The following is a 22,120-nucleotide window of genomic DNA, read 5'->3' as shown; positions in this document are numbered from 1 at the left end:
GGATCCCGGGGAGGCGCTATCACAGTGCTCGATCAGTACCCCAGGGGTCCCGCTCACAGTTGAGGCGGCGCTGCCTCAGAGAAACCGGCACCCTTCACCACTTGCCAGTTCACCAGGAAATCCAGGGATCGGCCGACTGCACGTCCGGCCAGGGCCTCTCAGGACACAAGGGCACAAGCCTTCCCCAGCACCCAGGAAGGTAGGAAACAGTGCTGGTTCGATTTTCACCTCAGCTCCCACTTCCCCACTCCGCAAAGTCCTTTTACAATTCAAGTCTGGATGGAAGTTGATGTCTAGGGATGAGGGTTATTCTTCCTGAGTCTCTTTCACTGGGCAGAGGACTGCGCTTCGCAGCGCCACAGTCTCCTTCTCCTGTTCCCACCCCACTATTTTCAAGCTAGGGGTTAGTCAGGCGCCCAGGGTCTCCCTTAAACAGCCACAGCGGGGACAAGACAAGGATCCCAAAGGAGGAGTAGAGGGGTGGATTAATTAGGCTGCTTCCCAGACCAGGAGATCAACCCTCGCACTAGTCTCTCCCCACCTTCCAAGATAGCCTGTCCTCCAGCTGACTCTCTCAGGTAGACAAAATGGCTGCCCCGCATTCCGCCTTATATAGGCTGACCCTCAGTGGTCCAGAATGGACCAGAAGGTTCTGGAACGCCCTATGCTAGGCTATGGGCAAGTTCTGAGTTTGACAGTTAGGGCAGTTGGTAGCCACCATTTTGTGTGGTTCCAACTTTTCCTGTCAGAACAGGCCTCTGGGCCTGAGGTGAAAAACTATGAGGGGAAAAAGAACACCTATCCCCTTGGCCAACACCTAGAAAAAGTCAGTGGACAAAAATTATTAAGGGTATGAGGGGCAAAAAGGGGACAAAATAAATAATAAATTGGAGGGACTACGCAAAAAGCCAGACAGGTCTCACACATATCTATACACAGAGCGCCCTTGTGTGGATCTAGTCTCATGCCTCTCCTGCCACCGCCCGTTTGTAAATTCCGCGGATCCACTGGACCACTTGCTATCAATCGCTTGCCTGTTTGCCTCACCCACATCAGGGGTCCCGGCTGGAATCCTTATAAGTTTTTCTGGTTCTCACTTATAATTCATGGTGTCACCTTGTTTTAATAGCTAAACAGCGCATGTCCCCTACAGGTGTCCCCACATTGACCAGTCCTGAGGAGACCCTCCAGTCGATATGGGTCGAAACGTCATCGACAACTAAAAAGAGACAGACCATGCCCAATAGTTGTTTATACTCATCAACTATTGTATACTGATTGTTAATATGTTACTGGGGCATCTCTTCTAACTAAATGAAACCTCCTGTATTTTTACACACGCAAATATTTCGCACTTTAGGAGTAGAGGTTCCTTTCTCTATAGGTTCACTTGGGGCACACCGTCACTTTGGTATTACTTTCTTGTATGTATATGATATTGTTAATGCTTTGTGAAAATTGGTTTTAATTACATAAACCATGTGAATTGATGATCATACCTACAGAGTGTATATACAGCTTATTTCTTTGTCATTCCAGATACCTCCCACATTGCCCTTGTCCACTGTATTTATCCGTACAAAATATATATTTTTCCACAGGAGCCGTTGTTGTTCTTATAAAACTTTATGCCCAGGCTCCAAGTGAGAGGGTTCCCTTGTTTCCTTTCCCACCAAATGTTTGTTGACAAAATTGCTAAGAAAACTAAACTTGTGTATTTTTTTCTGATTTGCATTTTCTAAGGTGTATATATTTCTATTTTCCTTTCAGGACATGAAATTTCAAACCCTCAAAACATTTGGTTGGCTTGATATAGTAAGTTGGAGCACTTTCAAAATATGCAATCATTTGGAGATCAGTGTGGTGACTGAGAATCCAGTACTGCATTCAAAACTGAGACAACCATGCAACCCTGTAAAATTGTGCAATGTGCAAAGCAAGTGATTCACAGCACAACAGATGATGGTGCTCTTGGTGTTACCATGACATCCACTCCTACGTCCCTGCTGAAATACCTATTTGTGTTTGGTATTTGATTCCTTCATTATGAATGACCATAAACATAATGTACACATTGGAACTTACATGTTGATTCCCACAACATATGCTGTTCTTATTATTACCCACAGATGACATTGCCAAAAATGAGTAGGATTTAAGCGGCTTGGTGCCAACGTACTTAATTTCCCAGTAAAAGTGAATTCTTTGTGGAGAAACCAATAATTCAGTCATCAGTGATATGTCCAATGAGAATTTGATTTCCGTTTGCAGAGGGCAAACAATAAACAGAGAGGAAGCCTACATCAGTATGTCTATTCATCTAGCCACCCATCAGCCCCTCTGCCCATGTATGTGTCTGCTTGGGTGTTGTCTTTCATTATTTGTGTTTTTGGAACTGGATTTGCATCTACATGTCTGTGCCTCTGGATGCTAATCTATATGCATGGGTCCATGGATACTCTTTGGTTATTGAACATGAATGCATTTATATCTAATTGTTTGCAAGGATGATTTCATGACTGGTGGCCTGTTTGCATGTGTGCCTGTCTTTTTGTGTGCTTGGACACATGAATATCTTATGGTCTGAATTCATGGTAGTCTGTAATAGTGTTAGAATGTGTGCGCCTACTTGCCATAAGTATGTGTTACTTGATTGAATGTGATTTCATAGCAAAACTATTTATTGGTTTACGAGAAACCATTTCACCTAAACTATTTAATAAAAAATTACAGACTGAATGGCATTTGCCATTTCATTAAAACCTATTCATAGAATACCTTTTTTTCGAAATTGACTTTTGCATGCTTATTTTTTAAGGTATAACAGCACTGGTAGGAAGCCTTACTTTCCGAAACATTGTCTGAGGAATTTATTTCAGTGCTTTACTTCAGGGAACATTATTTTGGATGATATTTATTACATTTTCAAGCAATTAGTTTGGATGCTTTTAGCTTTTCGACTCCCCACCTTCCCTATACACCATTGATTCATGACACCTGACAAACCTTAAACCACCAGTCACTGCCTCCTAAAAACCTCACATCATGTCTGAATTCTACTGAACCCTGACCCCTAAACTCAACCCATCCTGAACCCTCAAAACCCTATTTTCCCCCTAAATTCCACCCATCACTGAACCCTGAAAGACCCTCACTACACAACAACTCTTTCCAGCCATGACACCTAAACTCCTGCCACCCCTAAATCCTAAAAGTTATTTCTATCCCTAAATACCACCCATTGTTGAACCCTTAAAACCCCTCACTATCCCTAATCTCCACCCATACCTGAACCTAAAAAAAACATAACCACCCCTAAACACCCCTATCACTCAACACTAAAAACCATGTACAAAATCTAAACTCCGCCCTTTCCTCAACCCTAAAAACCCCTTTCTATATCTAAACCCCACTCATCCCTGAGCCCTCAAAATCTCTCACCACGATAACCTCTAACAAGTCTTTTCTGCCCATGAACTCCACCAATCCCTGACCCGTAAAATCCCCACCACCCCTCAACTCCTTGTATTCCTAAACCCTAAATGCCCTTCAAATGAGATCCATGACTAAACCTTCAAACCTCCCATTGAACAATCCTTGAACAATAATATCCAGAAAACACACTTACACTCCACTCATCCGTGAATCCTAAAAACCTCTCATCACCCCTAAAGACCATCCATTCCTGATCTCAAAAAACCCTCACACGCATAAACTCCACCCCTTCCTGATCCTGAAAAAAACCTTACTGCACCTATCCCTGAACCCCAAAAACAGCTTTCTATGTTTAATCCACTCTCCCCTGGCCCCTTAAAACCCTCATCAACCCAAAACTCGATTTATCCATTAACCTATAAAACCCTCACCACCCCTAAATTCTGCTCAACTTTAATGGAAATACAGACTTTTCCCTAAAATGATATTTCCTTGAAATGTATATCTATTACATTTCGATTTATTTGTTTTCCTTTAAAATTGTCTGTCTCTAAAATTGTTTTTCGATCATTTGGTTTCCTCCGATGTCGTTTCTCAATTTAAGTTTTTCCATCAAATCACATACATCAGTTTTGCTTTCTAGGATATGTACAAGGCAAGTGATGTGTGTTAACTTGTGCAGGGATGCAGTGTTTCTGTATGCAGTATACAAAATCCAAATCTATATGCTTTGTAAACATGCCTTTGTATTTGACCTGAGTGCACGGAGCTTAAACCATACCTACTGCCACTGTGAAGGTCAAAGGTTGCATTTAATTGATGCATTTAGTCAAATTGTTAGCTTTAATATGAAGTACAAATCCTGAGTTGAAAGAAACTATTCTAAATGCGGATGCACCACCCAGAGTTTCTGACAGAAATTATGAAAATTTGTCTTTCAGAAATGGGAAAATCAGTATTTGACATGGGATCCAACACAATTTTGTGGCATTTCAAAAATTTCTGTTGGCACATCGTCGGTGTGGAGGCCAGACCTCTTTGTCTATGAAATGTAAGTGTTTGGGATTGATTTACTTTCATGGAGCCATTTGGATAAAAAAAATTACGTTGTTAGAAATTGTTGTTTGCCACCCAGGACTGACGCAGCCCAATTCACTGCCATTTAGTATCTTCCTATAATAATCTATTAATCACACTTCGATGCAGTCTGTGGCAGGAAGTCTTTATTTTAAGTAGTTAAGTGATGGATCACACGATCTGTATTAAAACACACATCTAGCGCATCGATCGTCCGTTAATTATGAAATATTGCATCCTGTCTCATGAGTTTTAACCTTTCTCCAAACAATATCCATTATTGCAGATGTCTGTAAATCGTAACGAAAAGTATGTTGTGCATTGTGAAGTGAGTGTATCGCCTCTCCGGGGATTGCATGCATTCATAAATAAAAAATCAACGTTACTGGCAATAAGAAGACGATTGAGCCTGGAAGAGGGGCTTACTTAGTGAATTCACATGGCTCTTCTGTGTTCATTTCCACAATTACACTGCCAAAACGTAATCGTTTTCTTGAAACTTGAAATAAATCTATCTATCTATCTATCTATCTATCTATCTATCTATCTATCTATCTATCTATCTATCTATCTATCTATCTATCTATCTATCTATCTATCTATCTATCTGTCTATCTATATATATATATATATATATATATATATATATATATATATATATATATATATATATATATATATATATATATATATATCAAAATCCTGGTACCGCAATCCTTTTGGAAAAACCAGAGTCGAAGCCCAACTCGGTTTCAAAGTGCTTAAAGATTTATTTGGCAGAAAAACAACCCTACGCGTTTCGAGGTACGCCTACCTCTTGCTCACGGGTGGAGTGTAAATCAAAGCGCCAAACTTTTAAAGTGACAGATTCAGTGTTTGCACAAATCACGTGATAGTTGACATGAAAACAGACTATCGTAGCTACTTTGTTGCTACCGCTTTACACATTGTTACAGCGCATATTGTAAAGTGACATATTTAGCAAATAAACATTGCGTTAATTCATATGTACAAAGTGGTGCCTTAAATATTATGAACAGTCAAATATGCATTTCTGCCCAATCTGATGATTGCTCAAATTGGCGAACATAATCAATTGCAATAGAATGTCTTGTGACGTCCTTGTCAGCCATACAGTGAAGCCTCCAAGATGATGATAGGTATTGCACACATTAGACAAACGATCAGGCAATATTTTAACCATGATCCATGGTTGTAAAGGAGTCTATAGCGCCCCAGTGGGCATACAAAAATAGAAATATTGTGCAATACGTGTTTGACACATTCTTCATCAAGCCCCAGTGGGCAGGCCTCCAAAATCTGTAACAAAGAGACAACGTGTATATTTTAGCATATGTGTCTTCAACATCAATCCTTATTGTGATGTGCATGTGCAATGAAAATAATAACTCAGTTAAAAGTTAGCAGTTATTATCAAAAGGTGGTGGCAAACAAATTTAAAAACGCACATTTATATTTTTCAATGCAGGCACTATGTGCAAAACCAGTTCAAATGATGAAGAATATATAATTACATTCAGTCATACAGATGTATTGGTAATTCTTCCCCGAGGTTGTGACCCCCCGGTTGGATTGTATTATACTTAATTATGTATTTGGACTCCAGTTTTCTTAAATCGAGCCATCTATTGCCACCCCTTTCTTTGTTTTCAACACAGTCAAGTACCACAAATGTTAGCAGGTTGGGATTCTGATTATGTTCTAGGGCAAAATGCCTTGCTACTGGGTACTGCTGATTAAGATTTTTTATGGCCCTTAGATGTTCTAAGACCCTGAGTTTTGCTTGTTTTGTCGTGCACCCAATGTAGGATTTTTTACATGGGCATTGTAATGCGTAAATAGCATATTCGGTAAAGCAGCTTAGATGCTTGGTGATGGTGTGTTCATCTTGATTAGGGGAGAGTTTTATTGATTTACAGTTTTTACTGGTTTTACACGCTTTGCACTTTTTACAGGGATAAAATCCTTGTATTGCATTTTGCTTGGGGCAATTTTTAATCAGTGTTGTGCTGAGCATGTCTTTCAAAGACCTCACTTTTTTATAGGTAACTGATGGAGTGACATTTATTACCTCTTCTAGATCTTTGTCTAATCTGAGGATCTCCCAAAACTTTTTTAACCCACGTCTGACTTCCCAAGATTGACAGTTGTATGTGGTTATAAAGCGAATCGTTTCTTCCTCATTGCGTTTTTTTGGAATTAGGAGATCTTTTCTTTCCATCTGGGCTACTTTTTCTTCTGCCTGTTTGATGGTTTTCTTTGAGTAACCCCTGTCTAAAAACCTTTTCTTCATGGTTTCTTTTTCCTTTTCAAAACCATCTACCGTGCTGCAGTTCCTTTTAGCCCTGATGAGTTCCCCAAATGGAATACTGTGTATGAGTGAGGTTGGGTGGCAACTGTCTGCATTAAGGAGGCTATTTCCTGCCGTTTCCTTTCGAAATAGTGATAATAAGTACCCCCTCCTTAACTGTCAGACTGACGTCCAGGAACTCTAGGTTGGTTTGGCTCATTTGACTTGTAAATTTTAGGTTGAGGTCATTATTGTTAATAATGGACTCAAACTCTTGTGCTTGGTTGAGCGTGCCCTTCCAAACGCAGAAGATGTCATCTATGTATCTTATCCATAGGACGGCGTGGGTACTAAAGTGGGGGATGTTGTTCACCACTAGCTCCTCCCACCAGCCCAGGTATAACCCGGCAAAGCTGGGGGCAAAGCAAGTACCCAGGCAAAACCACATCATGTCTAATAACATGTTGGTGTGTATGAGTTGTGAGATGGACCGATTTTTCAATAAGTATTTGCATGCATCAATACCTAGATTCTGTGGTATACAAGGTAGACCCCTCTTGACCCCCTAGGAATGATGTTGGGGTTATTAAAGGGTCCCGAGGGACAAATAAAAAAAATTAGATTTTTTGCGGTAGAAGCGCTTTCCGGTTCGCGAACCGGGTAGCGAACCGGGACACGAAACGGGAATTCGCCATTTTGTGTTTCGTTTTAATTAAATTACAAGATGGAGGAAAAACAATGTGAGAAATGGGTATAAGGGGGTACGGGAGACGTATCCTGACCCCCTATGTTTACTGAGGGTGGCTGAGGATGCTCATATATGTTGATACTTGTCTTCCAGCGGCTGCGCGTGAGCGTTTTTTTTTTTTTTTGCTGCGAGACGTCTGTTAACGTTCGATTCGAAGGAAATCAGGAAGTGTTGACCGCCATTTTGACACTGCGAGTAAATATATTGTTAAAAATAATTGTTATAAATTAATCGGTATTGATAAACATTGTCTGCGCCATCTTGCTTTTTTTCCAATGCCACACTTTTGTCGTGCACAGTAGCCATTTTAGATGCCTTGACCAGACCCACTCTCTGCACGCCGCCGATCCTCAGCATGGCTCCCCACCCTCGCAAGCATCTCCCCCACGCACTGGTCACCCCCGCTCTCTCTCTCATGCATGAGCCATAAACCTCCCCCCATCTGCGCTGCTCTTCCCTGAGAATCACACCCTGTGCCCGCCCGACACCTCCCTTTCACCCTATTCACTACCGCACCCTCTGACACTCCTCTTCCTCTGTGTCTGATTGTCCAGGCCGGTCCCAGGCTATCACCTAGCCTTGCGGATGTAGTTTATGACCTCAACTGTAAAGAATCACCCCTCTTCAAAGGAGTTACAGTAGATCAAGGCCCCCACCCCATGAGATCCGTCACACCACACGTGTTCCTACTATCTGATAACAATCCTGTATTGTGATTGGGGAGGGGATTCTCACTGTGAGGGTGTGTGGGACCGAGCCTGAAGCGGAAGATTCCAGGGATGCCTTTTTGTACATCAAAGTATTCACAATTATGTGTCACATTAAAAATATATAGCACTCCAACAAAGTAGTAGGATTATAACACTTTAATAACTTATAAATATATACAACGCACCAAAAACAGTAAACACGTGAAAAAATTTTTTTTTTAAACAAAGCAACAATGGGCTGCTGTGAGGTGGCGTCAGTAGCGGTCTGTTGTGCGAATAGTCCGAAGGTAGCACAACGCGCTGAGATCTGGACGGCACCCAGGTGATGTCCTTTACTTGCCGCACTGGTCTTGGCATCCTACAATGCTGCACCGAAAAACGGCGTGGGGCGCCCCAGGGGGGGGAGGCAGCGTGTACGGGCCTCCCCAAGTGGAGGCTCGTCTGCTGTAGTGGGGCGCCCCTTTACCGTTTCAGTTGCCATTCAGCGGTTTTCCGCCCCCTTTTGCTGCACTGTGCCTCATCCGCCATTCAGCTGTTTACCGCCCGCTCTTGCGGCTACAGCGTCTCGTCCACCATCCAGTTGAGTTGCGCCGCTCTTGCAGCGACAGCGTCTCGCCCACCATCCAGTTGAATTGCGCCCACTCTTGCGGTGCAGCGATAGGCGGCTGCCACAGGACTCTTAAAATGGCGGCCGACTCTTCGGATTTGGGCCTGGTCCACTAAAATGGCCCTGGGACACATTTGAACTCGGACATTTGCCTGCTAGGGCTTGGGCCCCATTCTCGAAAGCGTCCCCTCAGCCTTGAAGATTCTACAAAAGTCATCGGGCCCCCCGACTCCCGCAGGCTTCCGGTGGGGAACGGCTGCCATGATTGCTTGCGGAATGGCCACGACGGAGCTACGAGATGGTGGTGCTCTCATGCTGACGCCAGCTTCAGTCTGAAACATCCAGAAACACTGTAGGCTATCAATTCGATGACTTCTGGTGGAGCCCCAACGTGACCCGGTAAGGAAGAACTTGCCCTCCCCTTTTTTGACTGATGGTTCTTGTTGCCTGTCCCCTCTGTTGTCATCTAACGGAACCTTTTTGGATTGCCGAGTGAGAAAAAAAAAGGTGGGGCTTTCATCGTTTGGGAAAAAAAAATGTTTCAATCCAATGAAAAGTGTTATTTTTAGGTCATATGATCAAGCATTTCATCATTAGGAAACCAAAAGTAAAATGAACCAATGAAAAGTTTTATAAACAAGTCACATGACCAATTATGTGGCTTTGGGCTATAAAAAGCCTACAAAATCCGTTGGCCTGTGAGGCGGCGTCAGTAGCGGACCGATGTGCGAATAGGCCGAAGGCAGCACAACACGTCGAGATCCAGATGGCACCGAGGTGGTGTCCAGCAAGTTGCCGCACTGGTGTGGCTATCCTACAATGCTGCGCTGAAAGACGGCGTGGGTTGCCCGGGGGGGGGGGCGGCGGCGCAAACGGCCCTCTCCCGCCTCCCCAGGTGGAGGCACCTCATCTGCAGTGGGGCGCCCCTTACCGTTTCCCTCGCCGTTCAGCAGAGTTGCGCCCGCTCTTGCGGCACAGTGCCTCACCCTCCATCCAGCTGAGTTTCGCCCGCTCTTGCGGTACAGCGACTCACCCGCCATCCAGCTGAATTTCACCCACTCTTGCGGTACAGTGACTCGCCCGCCATCCAGCTGAGTTTCGCCCGCTCTTGCGGTACAGTGACTCACCCGCCATCCAGCTGAATTTCGCCCACTCTTGCGGTACAGTGCCTCAAACGCGCCGAGATCCGGATGGCACCGAGGTGGTGTCCAGCAAGTTTCACTGGTGTGGCCATCCTACAATGCTGTGCCGAAAGACGGCGTGGGGTGCCCGGGGGGGGGGGGGGAGGCAGCGCAAACGGGCCTCTCTCGCCTCCCCAGGTGGAGGTACCTCATCTGCAGTGGGGCGCCTCTTAGCGTTTCACTCGCCTTCCAGCTGAGTTCCGCCCGCTCTTGCGGCACAGTGCCTCACCCCCCATCCAGCTGAGTTGCGCCCGCTCTTGCGGCTACAGCGTCTCGTCCACCATCCGGCTGAATTGCGCTTACTCTTGCGGTGCAGCGAAAGGCGGCTGCAACAAGACTTTCAAAATGGCGACGGCTCTTTGGATTTGGGCCTGGTCCACTAAAATGGCCCTGGGACACCTTGGAACTCGGACGCTTGCCTGCTAGGCCATGGGCCCCATTCATGAAAGCGTCCCCTCTTTTGACTGATTGTTCTTGTTGCCTATCTCTTCTGTTGTCATTTAACGGAACCTTTTTGGACTGCCGAAAGGGGTTCTGGTCCGACCGCTTGTTGGTGGAGACATTTTGACTATATCCTGGACCTGCCTGGCCTTGCCCAAAATGGCGCCGGTATAAATGGGACTCGTAACTCCTTGTTGTGTACTGGTTGCCCAACCTTGATATCACAAGATACGTATGCAGTTTTGAAGCACATGGCGGGCGGGGACGAGTACTGATTGAACATTTGGACATCCCTATTGATATTAAGTTCTGATGTGTTATTGATTACTGTACTATTGAAAGATCGAATTAACGTCACTCATGGTACTTGCCCGCAAATGTATATCTAGATATTTTTATTGTAACTGGCCCTGTCGTAATTTAATTATAAAATGTACGTCCACCGATTCCGCAACTGTTAGACACCTTAGTTCTTGCAACCTAAAGGCCCGCCCGTTACGTTCTTCTACAGTGTAAATGTCCCCTCATCATATACGATTCCAGTTTGCTCCGTGGCCGGCCCACGTGGTTATAGGCCCGTATTTGTATACTGACATTTTCACAATAAAGGTTTTTAAAACAAAACATGGTAGTAGTACCTTTTTTGGTAAAGTTTTGAATAATAGCCACTGTTTTCGAATCAGTAAAAGGCAAGTGAAATAAAGCAGCCCGATTACATGACGGTTAAAAGGTATAATACGCAGGAACGCAGTAAAGATAAATGGTCAAGGGCTGTTGTGTTTTCCACTCCTGCAACATAAAGTGATCGATAAGAATCTGATATTCATGCCTATCAGCGACTAAGACAGCAGGCCGAGCCTCTTTTGCTCAACGGCTCCCTCATGGGACGAAGAAACGCCCTTTTTCTCGGAATATTTTACTTGCAGGACAGTTGTAAATTTCCCGGGAAAATACATTGGCCTGGAACATTGTTAGTGATAAACTGTAAATGCATCTGGGTCCTTTGCTTTACAAGTCAGAGTGAGAAAAAAAAGGTGGGGCTTTCATCATTTGGGAAAAAAAATGTTCGAAATCAATGAAAAGTGTTATTTTTAGGTCATATGACCAAGCCTTTCATCATTAGAATAACAAAAGTAAAATAAACCAATGAAAAGTTTTATTAACACCGCGCTCTGGATCGTTTCCGGAAAGCTGCGCCTCGCGCACCGGAGCACTTCCGGGCGCGCTAACGCGGCGCGTCATATGACACATTACGCGACAGCGCAGGTCCAGAATATAGTCAAAATGTCTCCACCAACCAGCGGTCGGAACACAACCCCTTTCAGCAGTCCAAAAAGTTCTGTTAAATGACAAGAGAAGGGACAGGCAACAAGAACTATCAATCAAAGAGGGGAGGGCAAGTTCTTCTCTATCGGGTCACGTTGGGGCTCCACCGGAACTGATCGAATTGGTAGTCTACAGTGTTTCTGGATGTTTCAGACTGAAGCTGGTGTTAGCATGAGAGCACCACCATCTCATGGCTACGTTGTGGCCATCCCGCGAGCAATCATGGCAGTCGCTCCCCACCGGTAGTCTACGGGAGTCGGGGGTCCAAGTGACTGTTGTAGAATCTTCAAGGCTGAGGGGACTCTTTTGGGAATGGGGCCCATGCCCTAGCAGTCAAGCGTCCGAGTTCCACGGTTGCCCAGAGCCATCTTTGAAGGCCAGGCCCAAGTCTGTGGAGCCGACCGCCATTTTGTGAGCTCCGTAGCAGCCGCCTGTCGCTGTACCGCAAGATCGGGTGCAATTCCGTTGGATTGCGGCTGAGACGTTGTAATAGCAAGAGCAGGCGCAATTCAGCTGGCCGAGCGAGGCACTGCGTCGCAAGAGCGGGCGCAAGTCAGCTGGTCGAGTGAAGCGCTGGGGTGTAGCTGAGAAACCTCCACCTGGGGAGGTGGGGGAGGCTCGTTCCCGCCGCCTCTCCCTTCTACTGCACCCCACGCCGTCTCCTGGCGCAGGTATATGTGATGGTCGGACCAGGGCACCACAGGACGTGTCTTCAGGTCAAACGGATTGTGGGACAAGGTGTGGAGCAGGCGCAATTATCTCGGGGGCCTCCATCAAGCGGTTTAGGGAGGCACCGCATCACATTGTTTTCCAATGCAGGCAGGTCCACAAACAGCCCCCACTTACTTTGAGAATAGTGAAGCTGCAGCAGGTGCAAATAAGCTTCAGACAGTGTTACAAGCGCTGCTCCGAACCCTCAACTATGGCACCCAACATCCAGGACTTATGCCATTTGTGCAAGGCAGTGACGTCAAAGCATCTCAGGGACCAAGCAACATACCATATCCAGAGTCCTACCCACAACCTCTGCCTTCCTTCTTACCTAGTTATTGTTCTTTCACTCCCACTCCAGGCTTTTAGTCTGTGGATGGAAAACCATGAACCTACACTCACCTATGAAAATCTTACTATTGATGGTTTATTTTGAGCCCAAAATACAAAGGCTTGTTTGGATCGATGTTGCAGCAGGCTGCCATGTAAATAGTTATTTAATAAAACTTTTTACCCTGTTACTTTGCTGGTGTGTTGTATATATTTATAATATTTGCATAGTGTTTGTCGTTATTTTGGGTGGCGTGGGCGGCGGAGCCGAGCTGTCTTGCAGCCATCAGGGTATCGAGCTCAGTTCCTCTCACTAGTTTCGTATTTGTCATGAGGGGTTGTTCATAATGTTTCTATTTTAGCGAGGTCAAAAAGAGATCCCATTAGTGGCCTACTGATTTTGCTTGATTCCTTTTGTTTTGTAACGATTTTTCACTATCTGCAAAGACTAAACAGAGTATTGCGACTCTGTGCTTGTCTGTAAATAGAGAATGAACCAAAGAGAACCAATTCCAAAACAATAAATGCTAGGATAACAATCAATCAAATGGAGAGGGAAGCAGGCACGACGGATTACAACGGGGGCAAAGGCCTGTGTTACCTACCCTTCACTATCTGCAAAGAGAGAATATTCCTAAAAGAAAAGAGGAGGGGGGGGGCAGCGTTCGAATCACATCAGCGTGCATAAATACGAAAATGTTTTTACCTACCACGTACTTGACATTTTACAGCTTTTGATATTTGCTATTAAAAAACCATTGAAATTCAATGAAAATATCGCAATAGAGCAACTAACTATATATGCGAATTTCAATGGTTTTGTGCGAGTAAATTAAGGTTTTGTAAATGCTAATCCCTAACTATATATGGTCTATAACCCATGGTTTTTTCAGTGAATTTTCAAGGTTTTGTAAATGCTAATTCCTAACTATATATGGTCTATAACCTATGGTTTTTTCAGTGAATATATATATATATACATATATATACACATACATATATATATATATATTCAGTGAAAAAACCATAGGTTATAGACCATATATAGTTAGGGATTTGCATTTACAAAACCTTATTTTACTCGCATAAAACCATTGAAATTCCATATATAGTTAGATGCGCTAACTATATATCGCGCACCCGCAATCCACTGCTGATGATGTCACATATTACATCATTCATGACATGGTCAGTGACATCACTGATGACATCACTGATGACATCATCCAGTGACTGTATGTTTCTGTAAAGTTAAAATATGTCTTACATATTGAAGAATGAGTGGATGTATAAGTGTCTGGATGAAGGATTTAGTAGGTGCATGACTGACTGTATGAGAGAGTGATTAAATGTGTCTCACTGAGTGCATGGGTTAGTGACTAAACTATCTTAATTTGTGCATCATTATATCTGTTGTTCTATGAACTGCTGCATGTGTTGATCAGTAGCTATATGAGTAACTGTATGGGTTATTGATTGGTTGCCCAAGTATTTGTATGGAAGAGTGAGTGTGTGTGTGGGGGTGGCTGGGAGGTGTGTGACTGTGCATACATGTGTGAACAGTTTATTTACTAGATCTATGGGTTCAAAACTGCATGTGGAAACAGCTGTATGGGTGGTTGACTGTGTACGAGTGTATTGGTGAGTGAATGGATATCTCAGTGCTATATGTCAAAGTAAGTACATATGTAAAACACAGTACATGTGAAAGTTCACATATATAAATTACTGTGTATAAGAGCCAGTGAATGTGTGAGTGGCTGTATGGATCATTGTGAACTTGTATCAGGGATTGTATAAAAGAGTAAATATGTGTTAGTATATGTTTGAATAAGTAAGGTGTGTATAACTGTATAGTTGAGGATATGGAGGTGTGATTGATTCAGTGCATGACTGACTAGGTGTGTGAGTAACTCCATGGATGAGTGACAGTCTGTGAGTGTCTGTTTACTCTGAGTGTATCTAAGGTTATATTAGAGTCTGAAGAGGTTGATCGTATTATCACATGATTTATGTCATCAGTAATGTTGTCAGTGATGTCATTTGAGTTGTCATCAGTGATGTCATTTGAGTTGTCATCAGTGATGTCATCAGTGATGTCACTGACCATGTCATGAATGATGTAATATGTGACATCATCAGCAGTGGATTGCGGGTGCGCGATATATAGTTAGCGCATCTAACTATATATGGAATTTCAATGGTTTTATGCGAGTAAAATAAGGTTTTGTAAATGCAAATCCCTAACTATATATGGTCTATAACCTATGGTTTTTTCACTGAATTTTCAAGGTTTTGTAAATGCAAATTCCTAACTATATATGGTCTATAACCTATGGTTTTTTCTGTGAATTTCATTGGTTTTTTAAAAGCTAACATCTGTAACTGTAAAATGTATTCTTCTTTAAATCTTAAAATATATTTTAGATGTTTATTAATACATTTTTTTAAATATTTTTTTTCTTCGCTTCCAGTTCGCGAACCGGGAAGCTTTCCGTTAGCTCATCTTGATGCCGCGATCTAGTACGCGAACCGGTAAACGTTACGTTAGCGGAACTGTGACGCGTCGCGGAAGCGCGACGTATCACGTTGTCGCGTAATGCGTCTAATGACGCGCCGCGTTAGCGCTCCCGGAAGAGCTCCGGACCGCGAACCGGAAGCGATCCGAGACGCGGCGCGCACCGCGTAACGTAAGCGGAACAGGTCATGTGACTTGTTTATCAAACTTTTCATTGGTTCATTTCACTTTTGGTTTCCAAATGATGTATGACTAGGTCATGTGACCTAAAAATAACACTTTTCATTGGTTCAGAACTTTTGCTTTTCCCAAATCATGTAAACCCCTCCTTCTTTCCTCACTCTGACTTTCATCTTGGTGAGAGAAAGACCATTTTCTTGGAGTTCAGCAATGGCTTCCATACTTGCTGCAGCTGGTGCACCCCCACCACCACCTCCACCTCCTCATGAGAAGAGAGGACCACCAAGTCAATTTACCTCCAACAGAGAGGAGGAAGAGGAGGAAGAAGAAGAAGAGGATAGAGATCAACCAGAATTTATCCCGGAGTTGCCCCGTGTTTCTAAGAGAAAAACAAGTTTCATCTGGCAGTTTTTTTCCATCCCTCCAGGGGAGAAGAAGGTGAATGCTAAATATGCCACCTGCCTCATCTGTGATTACAGATTGTCTAGAGGCACAGAGAAAAAATATAGTATGGGCAACTATACTATGCATCGACATATGACCAGGTGGCATCCCTTAAACTACAGCCGGGCTGAGTTAAGGGACCTACAAGACAATCCCCCGACAACTCCTGTGGCCAGATCTACCTCAACAATGTCTTTGACAGGAAGAGAGGCACAGGAAACTGTGCCAAATATTCAGCCAAACTTTAAACATATGAAGTTTACCTGTATATATTGTGGTGCTATGCTGTCGTATGGGAACATGAGCGTCAACTTGATTAATATGGTGTTCGAAAACCATAAGTGCCCTAATGCACCCAAGCAGTAATTTTTTTTTTGCTCCTGTTGAGCCCTTTTCAATGCCTGTTTTTTTGTTGTTTCCCCTCCATAAAAAACACAAAAAAAACATAAAACTGTTCTAAAAATACAAAAAAATCAAAAAATGTTCAGAAAAAAAAAAAAAATAAATAAAACAACAAAAACAAAAAAAAAAGTTCTTTTCAGAACTACCTCCCCTTTCAAATAAAATTGCTAGAATGTTTATCACTCTGGCAAGCTCTATTTCTTTTGGTTCGCTTCAAGTTCGCTGACCGGTTCGCGAACTGGAAGCGAACCAAAAAAATATTTTTTTTAAAAAAAGAAGAGTTAGTATAAGGGAAGTAAACAGAGAATAATATAAAAAGAAAGACAGCTATAGAGAGTAAATGAGAGATAGTGTCAGTGACATCATCAGCAGTGCATTGCGGGTAAAAAGAGTAGAAAACATTTACCTTATAATTCTTGTTACCTTTTTAAAATATTTTTTCATACTTTCAATCTGTAAAACAGAGAACAAACATTTCCAAAAATATTAAAACATGTATTTAAAAATTAGAAAAGACAAGGGAAAAGGTTCAAGAACAAACAGTTTTTCAACAACTTTGACATTTACAGAAGTCTCTGCTTCTCTACGTCCCCTACACAATCCTAAAGATATATATTTTAAAGAAACTGTATCTTGATGTTGATGAACTGAGGCCTATTTTGGAACATGGTGCTTTTTTTGCACTGCTAATGTCTCACAATAGTGATGCAATTGCAGCGCAAAAAAGATGTAAAGCTATCATAAAATTGTCTCTAACATTTTAAATGATTGTTTCAGGATGCAAATAAGATGTGTGCTTTCAAGAGCTTTCTTTGAGGTGAGGCCTATTCATTTTTTTTTTTTAAAAAAACAGTACCCAGAAGTACAGCACTGTAAGCATTAAAATTGACACTTACAGAAGACTCAGTTTCTCCATATCTACTTCACATTTCTAAATGTATATCATAAGTACAAAAAGCAAAACATTAATTATACATGTTAAATGGTTTATTTTTGCTGTTCTCAGAATGTATCAAATTTCACTTACATCAGTGACTTGAAGGTATTCATCATGTAACAGCGGGGAAAAAAAAACACAATCAAAATGATTGTGTTTAAAAAACCCATTCAACATAAGAAATCTGAATTCAAAACTCCTTAAAATTAACTTACTTTCAATGACGTCGAAGGATGTCCTATGAACAGCGTCCACTGTGTTGTGCTATAAATATTGTCAGCCCGCCACTTTCTGAAAGAAAACCTCCAACGATTCGAAAAATATGCTACATACAAGAAAAGACTTCTCACATTCTACCACATGTTTCCACTTGGCCAAATCATGTTGCAGCTATTCACAAGTCTTGTAATTCTTCCAATCAAATCCCGTCATTTTCTATATTCGCAACTTTCAAAAAGAAAACATTTAAGATAATTTTCACAATCCTGGACTACTAATATCTTACCCTTCTTTGTCACTCATGTTCTCCTTTTCCTATGACACTGATACTGCTTACTATGAAGCAGACTTACTTGCATCAGGTTTATATAGTCGGATTTGACAAAATAACATTATAATTAAAAGTTTTGGACCAATAATCTAGACAGCATTGCAGACTTACATTCCCTCAACTTGATGAACCTTTTCCAATTCTTCACAGGAAATCTCGAGATTCTTTCTTTAAAATTTTGGTTTTAAAAACACCAGGTAAGAATTTTTAAGGTCAAACGGCAATTTTTTTTTTAAACTTACAACGGAATCATTGCAGAATGACCAGCCGTTTCGAGACTTTAAATAAGCTGTATAATGTCCTGAAGTTGTTGAAGGACCATCGTGATAGATAATTGCTACAGTTACAAAAGTCCTTCCTGATATTGAAAGCTGAGAAGCCACAAAATTTTTTATTAAAGTTGACAATTTTGATCCATCAGGCCTACATCGTTGCATCATTAAAATGACATACTGTCCATATCTACGTATAAGTAATGTTGACATCATTTCAGATTTACATTGGCTACACTCCATGTTGTGATCCGCTGCATTTACTAGCTTATTAAAGGAGACTGATTTACTGTCTGGCAAAGTTAAATATATAAATCTTTCTGAGTCTACACTAGTAGTACTTGATACCCTACAATTCTCGCAGTCATGCTGCCATTGATAAGAAAGCCCAAACAGTTGATCTACATCTACACCCTCATCTTGCAATATATCAAGCATATACATTAAAAACTCCTGACAATCTTGCTGATTATTTTCAGAGAAGTCTGTTTGACCTGAACATTCATCTAACAGATAACGAACTTCAGACACACTTTCTACTTTTGTTCGATCAGTGCTACATTTCTCGAAAACAGAATTCAACAAACAGCATAAAATTTGTTCTGAATTCAACAGAATCTGTTCTTTTAAACTCTCTAGTGAAAAGAGAACATTAACCACTACATTTGCATAGCAGTTGACACCAGAACTGTTTTCAAATTGAAAACCGACAACATCTTCAACAGAATCCACTTTCTTTCTGCTAACAATTTTCGGTTCATTGACTTTTAGTCTTTTTGCAACAACCTCCCTACTATTACTGCTATTTCTACGTTTGCGGCCTACCACACGTTTCTCAAACAAAGGATATTGAGGCAAATGTGGCGCATACTCTCTTCTTAACCTATTGTATTCCATAACACAATCTAGATCCGCACAAATGTTTGTGACATCACAGTCAATTAAGTACAATCCCGATAAAGTTCTAACTCGTGACAATGCCACATATGCCATACCCTCCTTGAACACAGAACTGCCAATATTCACCAATGCACAGTCTACACTTAAACCTTGCGATTTATGGATTGTCACCGCATATGCCAAGCAAACAGGAAACTGTTTACGGCGAACATATAAGTCTTTAACAAGCAAAAACCTAGCAGAACAACGACCAATTTGCTGTACTTCCTCAATGCCATCAAATTTAATTCTTAAAAATTCTATTCCATCTCTATTTCTGTATTTCTCAAAATCAACAACATTACCCATTGATCCATTTACCAGACCTCTTTCTACATGTAAATTCCTTCTCAAAATGATTCAGCAATTTAAACACACATTCAAAGTCTTTTCAAAACCCGCTGTTTTAGATATAGTCTTCTCTAATGAATCCAATTTTGATTTCAAATTGTCTGACAAAATAATTGTTGATCCCACATGCTCTAATTTGTCGATAGCTTCAAGTTTCACAATCTCTTGCTTTTCTAAATTCAACATTTTGTTGTTGAAGATGGCACATTCTGCAAGAGTTGGCATGAGACATATCCCGGATTTCTTCTCAGTAATTTTCTGAAAAATATTCTCAGGCACAATCTCTTGTTTGGGATATAAATTTGACAGTAATCGTGCATTTAAAGCTTCTTTCCCATGCTCAGTCACTTTTCCAATTCTAATATCTTGTAGAATATTCTTGTAATCTTCATCCTTTGCCTGACGCATATTTTGATGCAGTTCTGCATAATTGAAGTTTAACCATATATTGACGTTGCCAATGCTCCCTAGGCACTTCCTGGTATCTTCATGCGTGAGTATTTTGAACACAGGTTGACCTTTTACTGGTGTCAGCTGCAGAAGATCTCCGAAAACAATGATGTGTTTCCCACCAAATAACACATCATATTCAGTTTTAAGTACTTCTTGCATTCTCAAATGCACAAAGGCAAGCATGACATTGGAAACCATGCTTACTTCGTCAATGATAAGTAGTTTCATTTTCCTCAAGACTCTTGAAACTTCACAGCAAGCATCTCCAGATAACTTGTTGTATTGTAATTTGTTGTCATGCTCCACCGGCAGCATCAGTAGACGATGCAAAGTAATACCTTTAATGTTATGTGCTGCCAGTCCAGTAGGAGCGGTGACAACACAAGACAGCGATGACTCACTCCTTTCCTGCAAATAACAAGAGATTGCTTTAATGAGGAAACTTTTTCCAGTTCCCGCTTCTCCACTCACGTACAGTCGGACAGGCTTCAACGATGTACATGAGCACTTGTTCTTCTCATGACTTAATCCGTGCTCAATTTCCTTGGTAACTTCATCATATATTTTCCTCTGCTCAACGTTGAGTTGTTTTTCCAAGTCTTCTAAGTTAACTGAATCCTCCTGAGCATGTGCCATGGCTCTTTCTACTTCATTCATAGCAGTGGCAGCTTCATTTTCGATAATAGGTCCTCCAAGTGGATCTTGACTCAATGAAACAGAACTCTGACTGTCCTGAGAACTGTCTCTGGCAATCTCGGCTGCAATCGTTGCTTCCTGCTCAATTTCCAAAGTTAGCATTTCTTGATATTTAGAAAAAGCAGGACATTCTATGGACTCCTTGGCTGCATTGAAAGAGTCTTCGTAACAGAGGAAATCTCCAAGCAGTTCCTCTTCTGCACGCCAAGGCTTGAAAAGTTGCAAAAGTGCTAAATAAAAAAACTCCTTTTTTTCTGGAGATTCACCACTCAATTTTCGATGGTTTACTAATTGGCATTTTCTTTGCTTGACCAGGCATCCCTCACTTCCAATTACAGCATACACTCCTTTCTCAATATCTTCTTTGATGTTCCTCTTGAATATATAATTTTGGAGAACCTCATATAGACAAACATTCTCAAGGTGACTGCTTCGATTTGGATAATATGTATCCAACATGTTGGTCTTCAAAATGTCGGTACTGTTTGGTTCCTTTTCTGCCAAATACTCAATTTCCCGGACAGGTTTTAGAACTCGATTTCGCGTTGCAGCAAGACCAAGACTCGCCCAAACGAGACTCCTGGATTTGGCATAGAGACTTGCTGAAGACAATCGATCAGAACATTCGTAAGCTCCGATTTCTCGATGCGACAACATCTTCAGACTGAAACTGTACAACTTCTTGCTGAGGCTCTTTTCATGGGAAATGTCCTCCCACATATCCTTCAGTTCGGTCTTTTCTTTTTTGGTGATGTAAGATGTCACATACCGAGCCACAGCCATACAGTTGTCAGCCACAAACTGTATATCCATGTTAGCATTCCACATGGACAAAATCACTGGGTTGTAGTCATTGATGTACTTGGACTCTTCGTTCCTTTTCAAATTGTATGTATTCTTGGGTGATTTCCTCGTCACATTATGTCGCAGCGAAGACATCAAACTGTTCACTCTTCCTTTAGAAATCACCGGTCGTGGAAAGTTGAAACGACATTTGGTGTAGAACTTGTCCTTGTTTCTGAATTTACGACGACAGTACTTTCCACAACGATGGCTTTGGAAACGTAGAACTTGTTCTCTTAGACTTTTCTTCTCTGTTGCGTTTGGAACAGCACACGTAGAATACTGTTCGATGAAATTCATCACTAAGTCATCCGGATCTGTTCCAAATTTAGGTGCATCCTTGATCCACAACAACATATGTATATGAGGGGCACCTCTTGCTTGGTACTCCTTTCTCCAGAAGAAATCCAACACCTCTCCAAGAGGTGGATTCTTTTTATTTGTGATGAAAGACATCATAGCTTCAAATCTATGATTGAAGTACCTGCATACATTCACTGGATCCAAAGAACACAGTTCTCCAGGTGTCTTGAATTCAATGTTTTCAATATTTCCATTTGCCTCTCGTAGAAATTCAAGTAAGTCTTCCCAGCCATACTCGGCACAGCTCAGAGTGAGGAACCATGTTGGAGTTCCTAAGTTCCTCAGCATACATTTA

At 41.8% G+C, this 22,120-nt stretch overlaps 1 protein-coding gene across 1 annotated transcript in view; it reads left to right on the top strand.

Annotated features, from left to right (window-relative positions):
- Positions 1 to 22,120, top strand: part of LOC147674141 (5-hydroxytryptamine receptor 3A-like) — an 874,588-nt gene that overhangs the window by 245,064 nt on the left and 607,404 nt on the right. The window contains exons 3-4 of the mRNA XM_086946471.1: positions 1,771 to 1,815; positions 4,377 to 4,486. Coding sequence (XP_086802597.1) covers positions 1,771 to 1,815; positions 4,377 to 4,486 — 155 coding nt within the window. The remainder of the gene's footprint in view (positions 1 to 1,770; positions 1,816 to 4,376; positions 4,487 to 22,120) is intronic.

This window comes from Lissotriton vulgaris, chromosome 12 (assembly GCF_964263255.1).
Source record: "Lissotriton vulgaris chromosome 12, aLisVul1.2, whole genome shotgun sequence".
NCBI classification, from domain to species: Eukaryota; Metazoa; Chordata; class Amphibia; order Caudata; family Salamandridae; genus Lissotriton; species Lissotriton vulgaris.
This window is presented reverse-complemented; position numbering and strand designations above follow the sequence as displayed.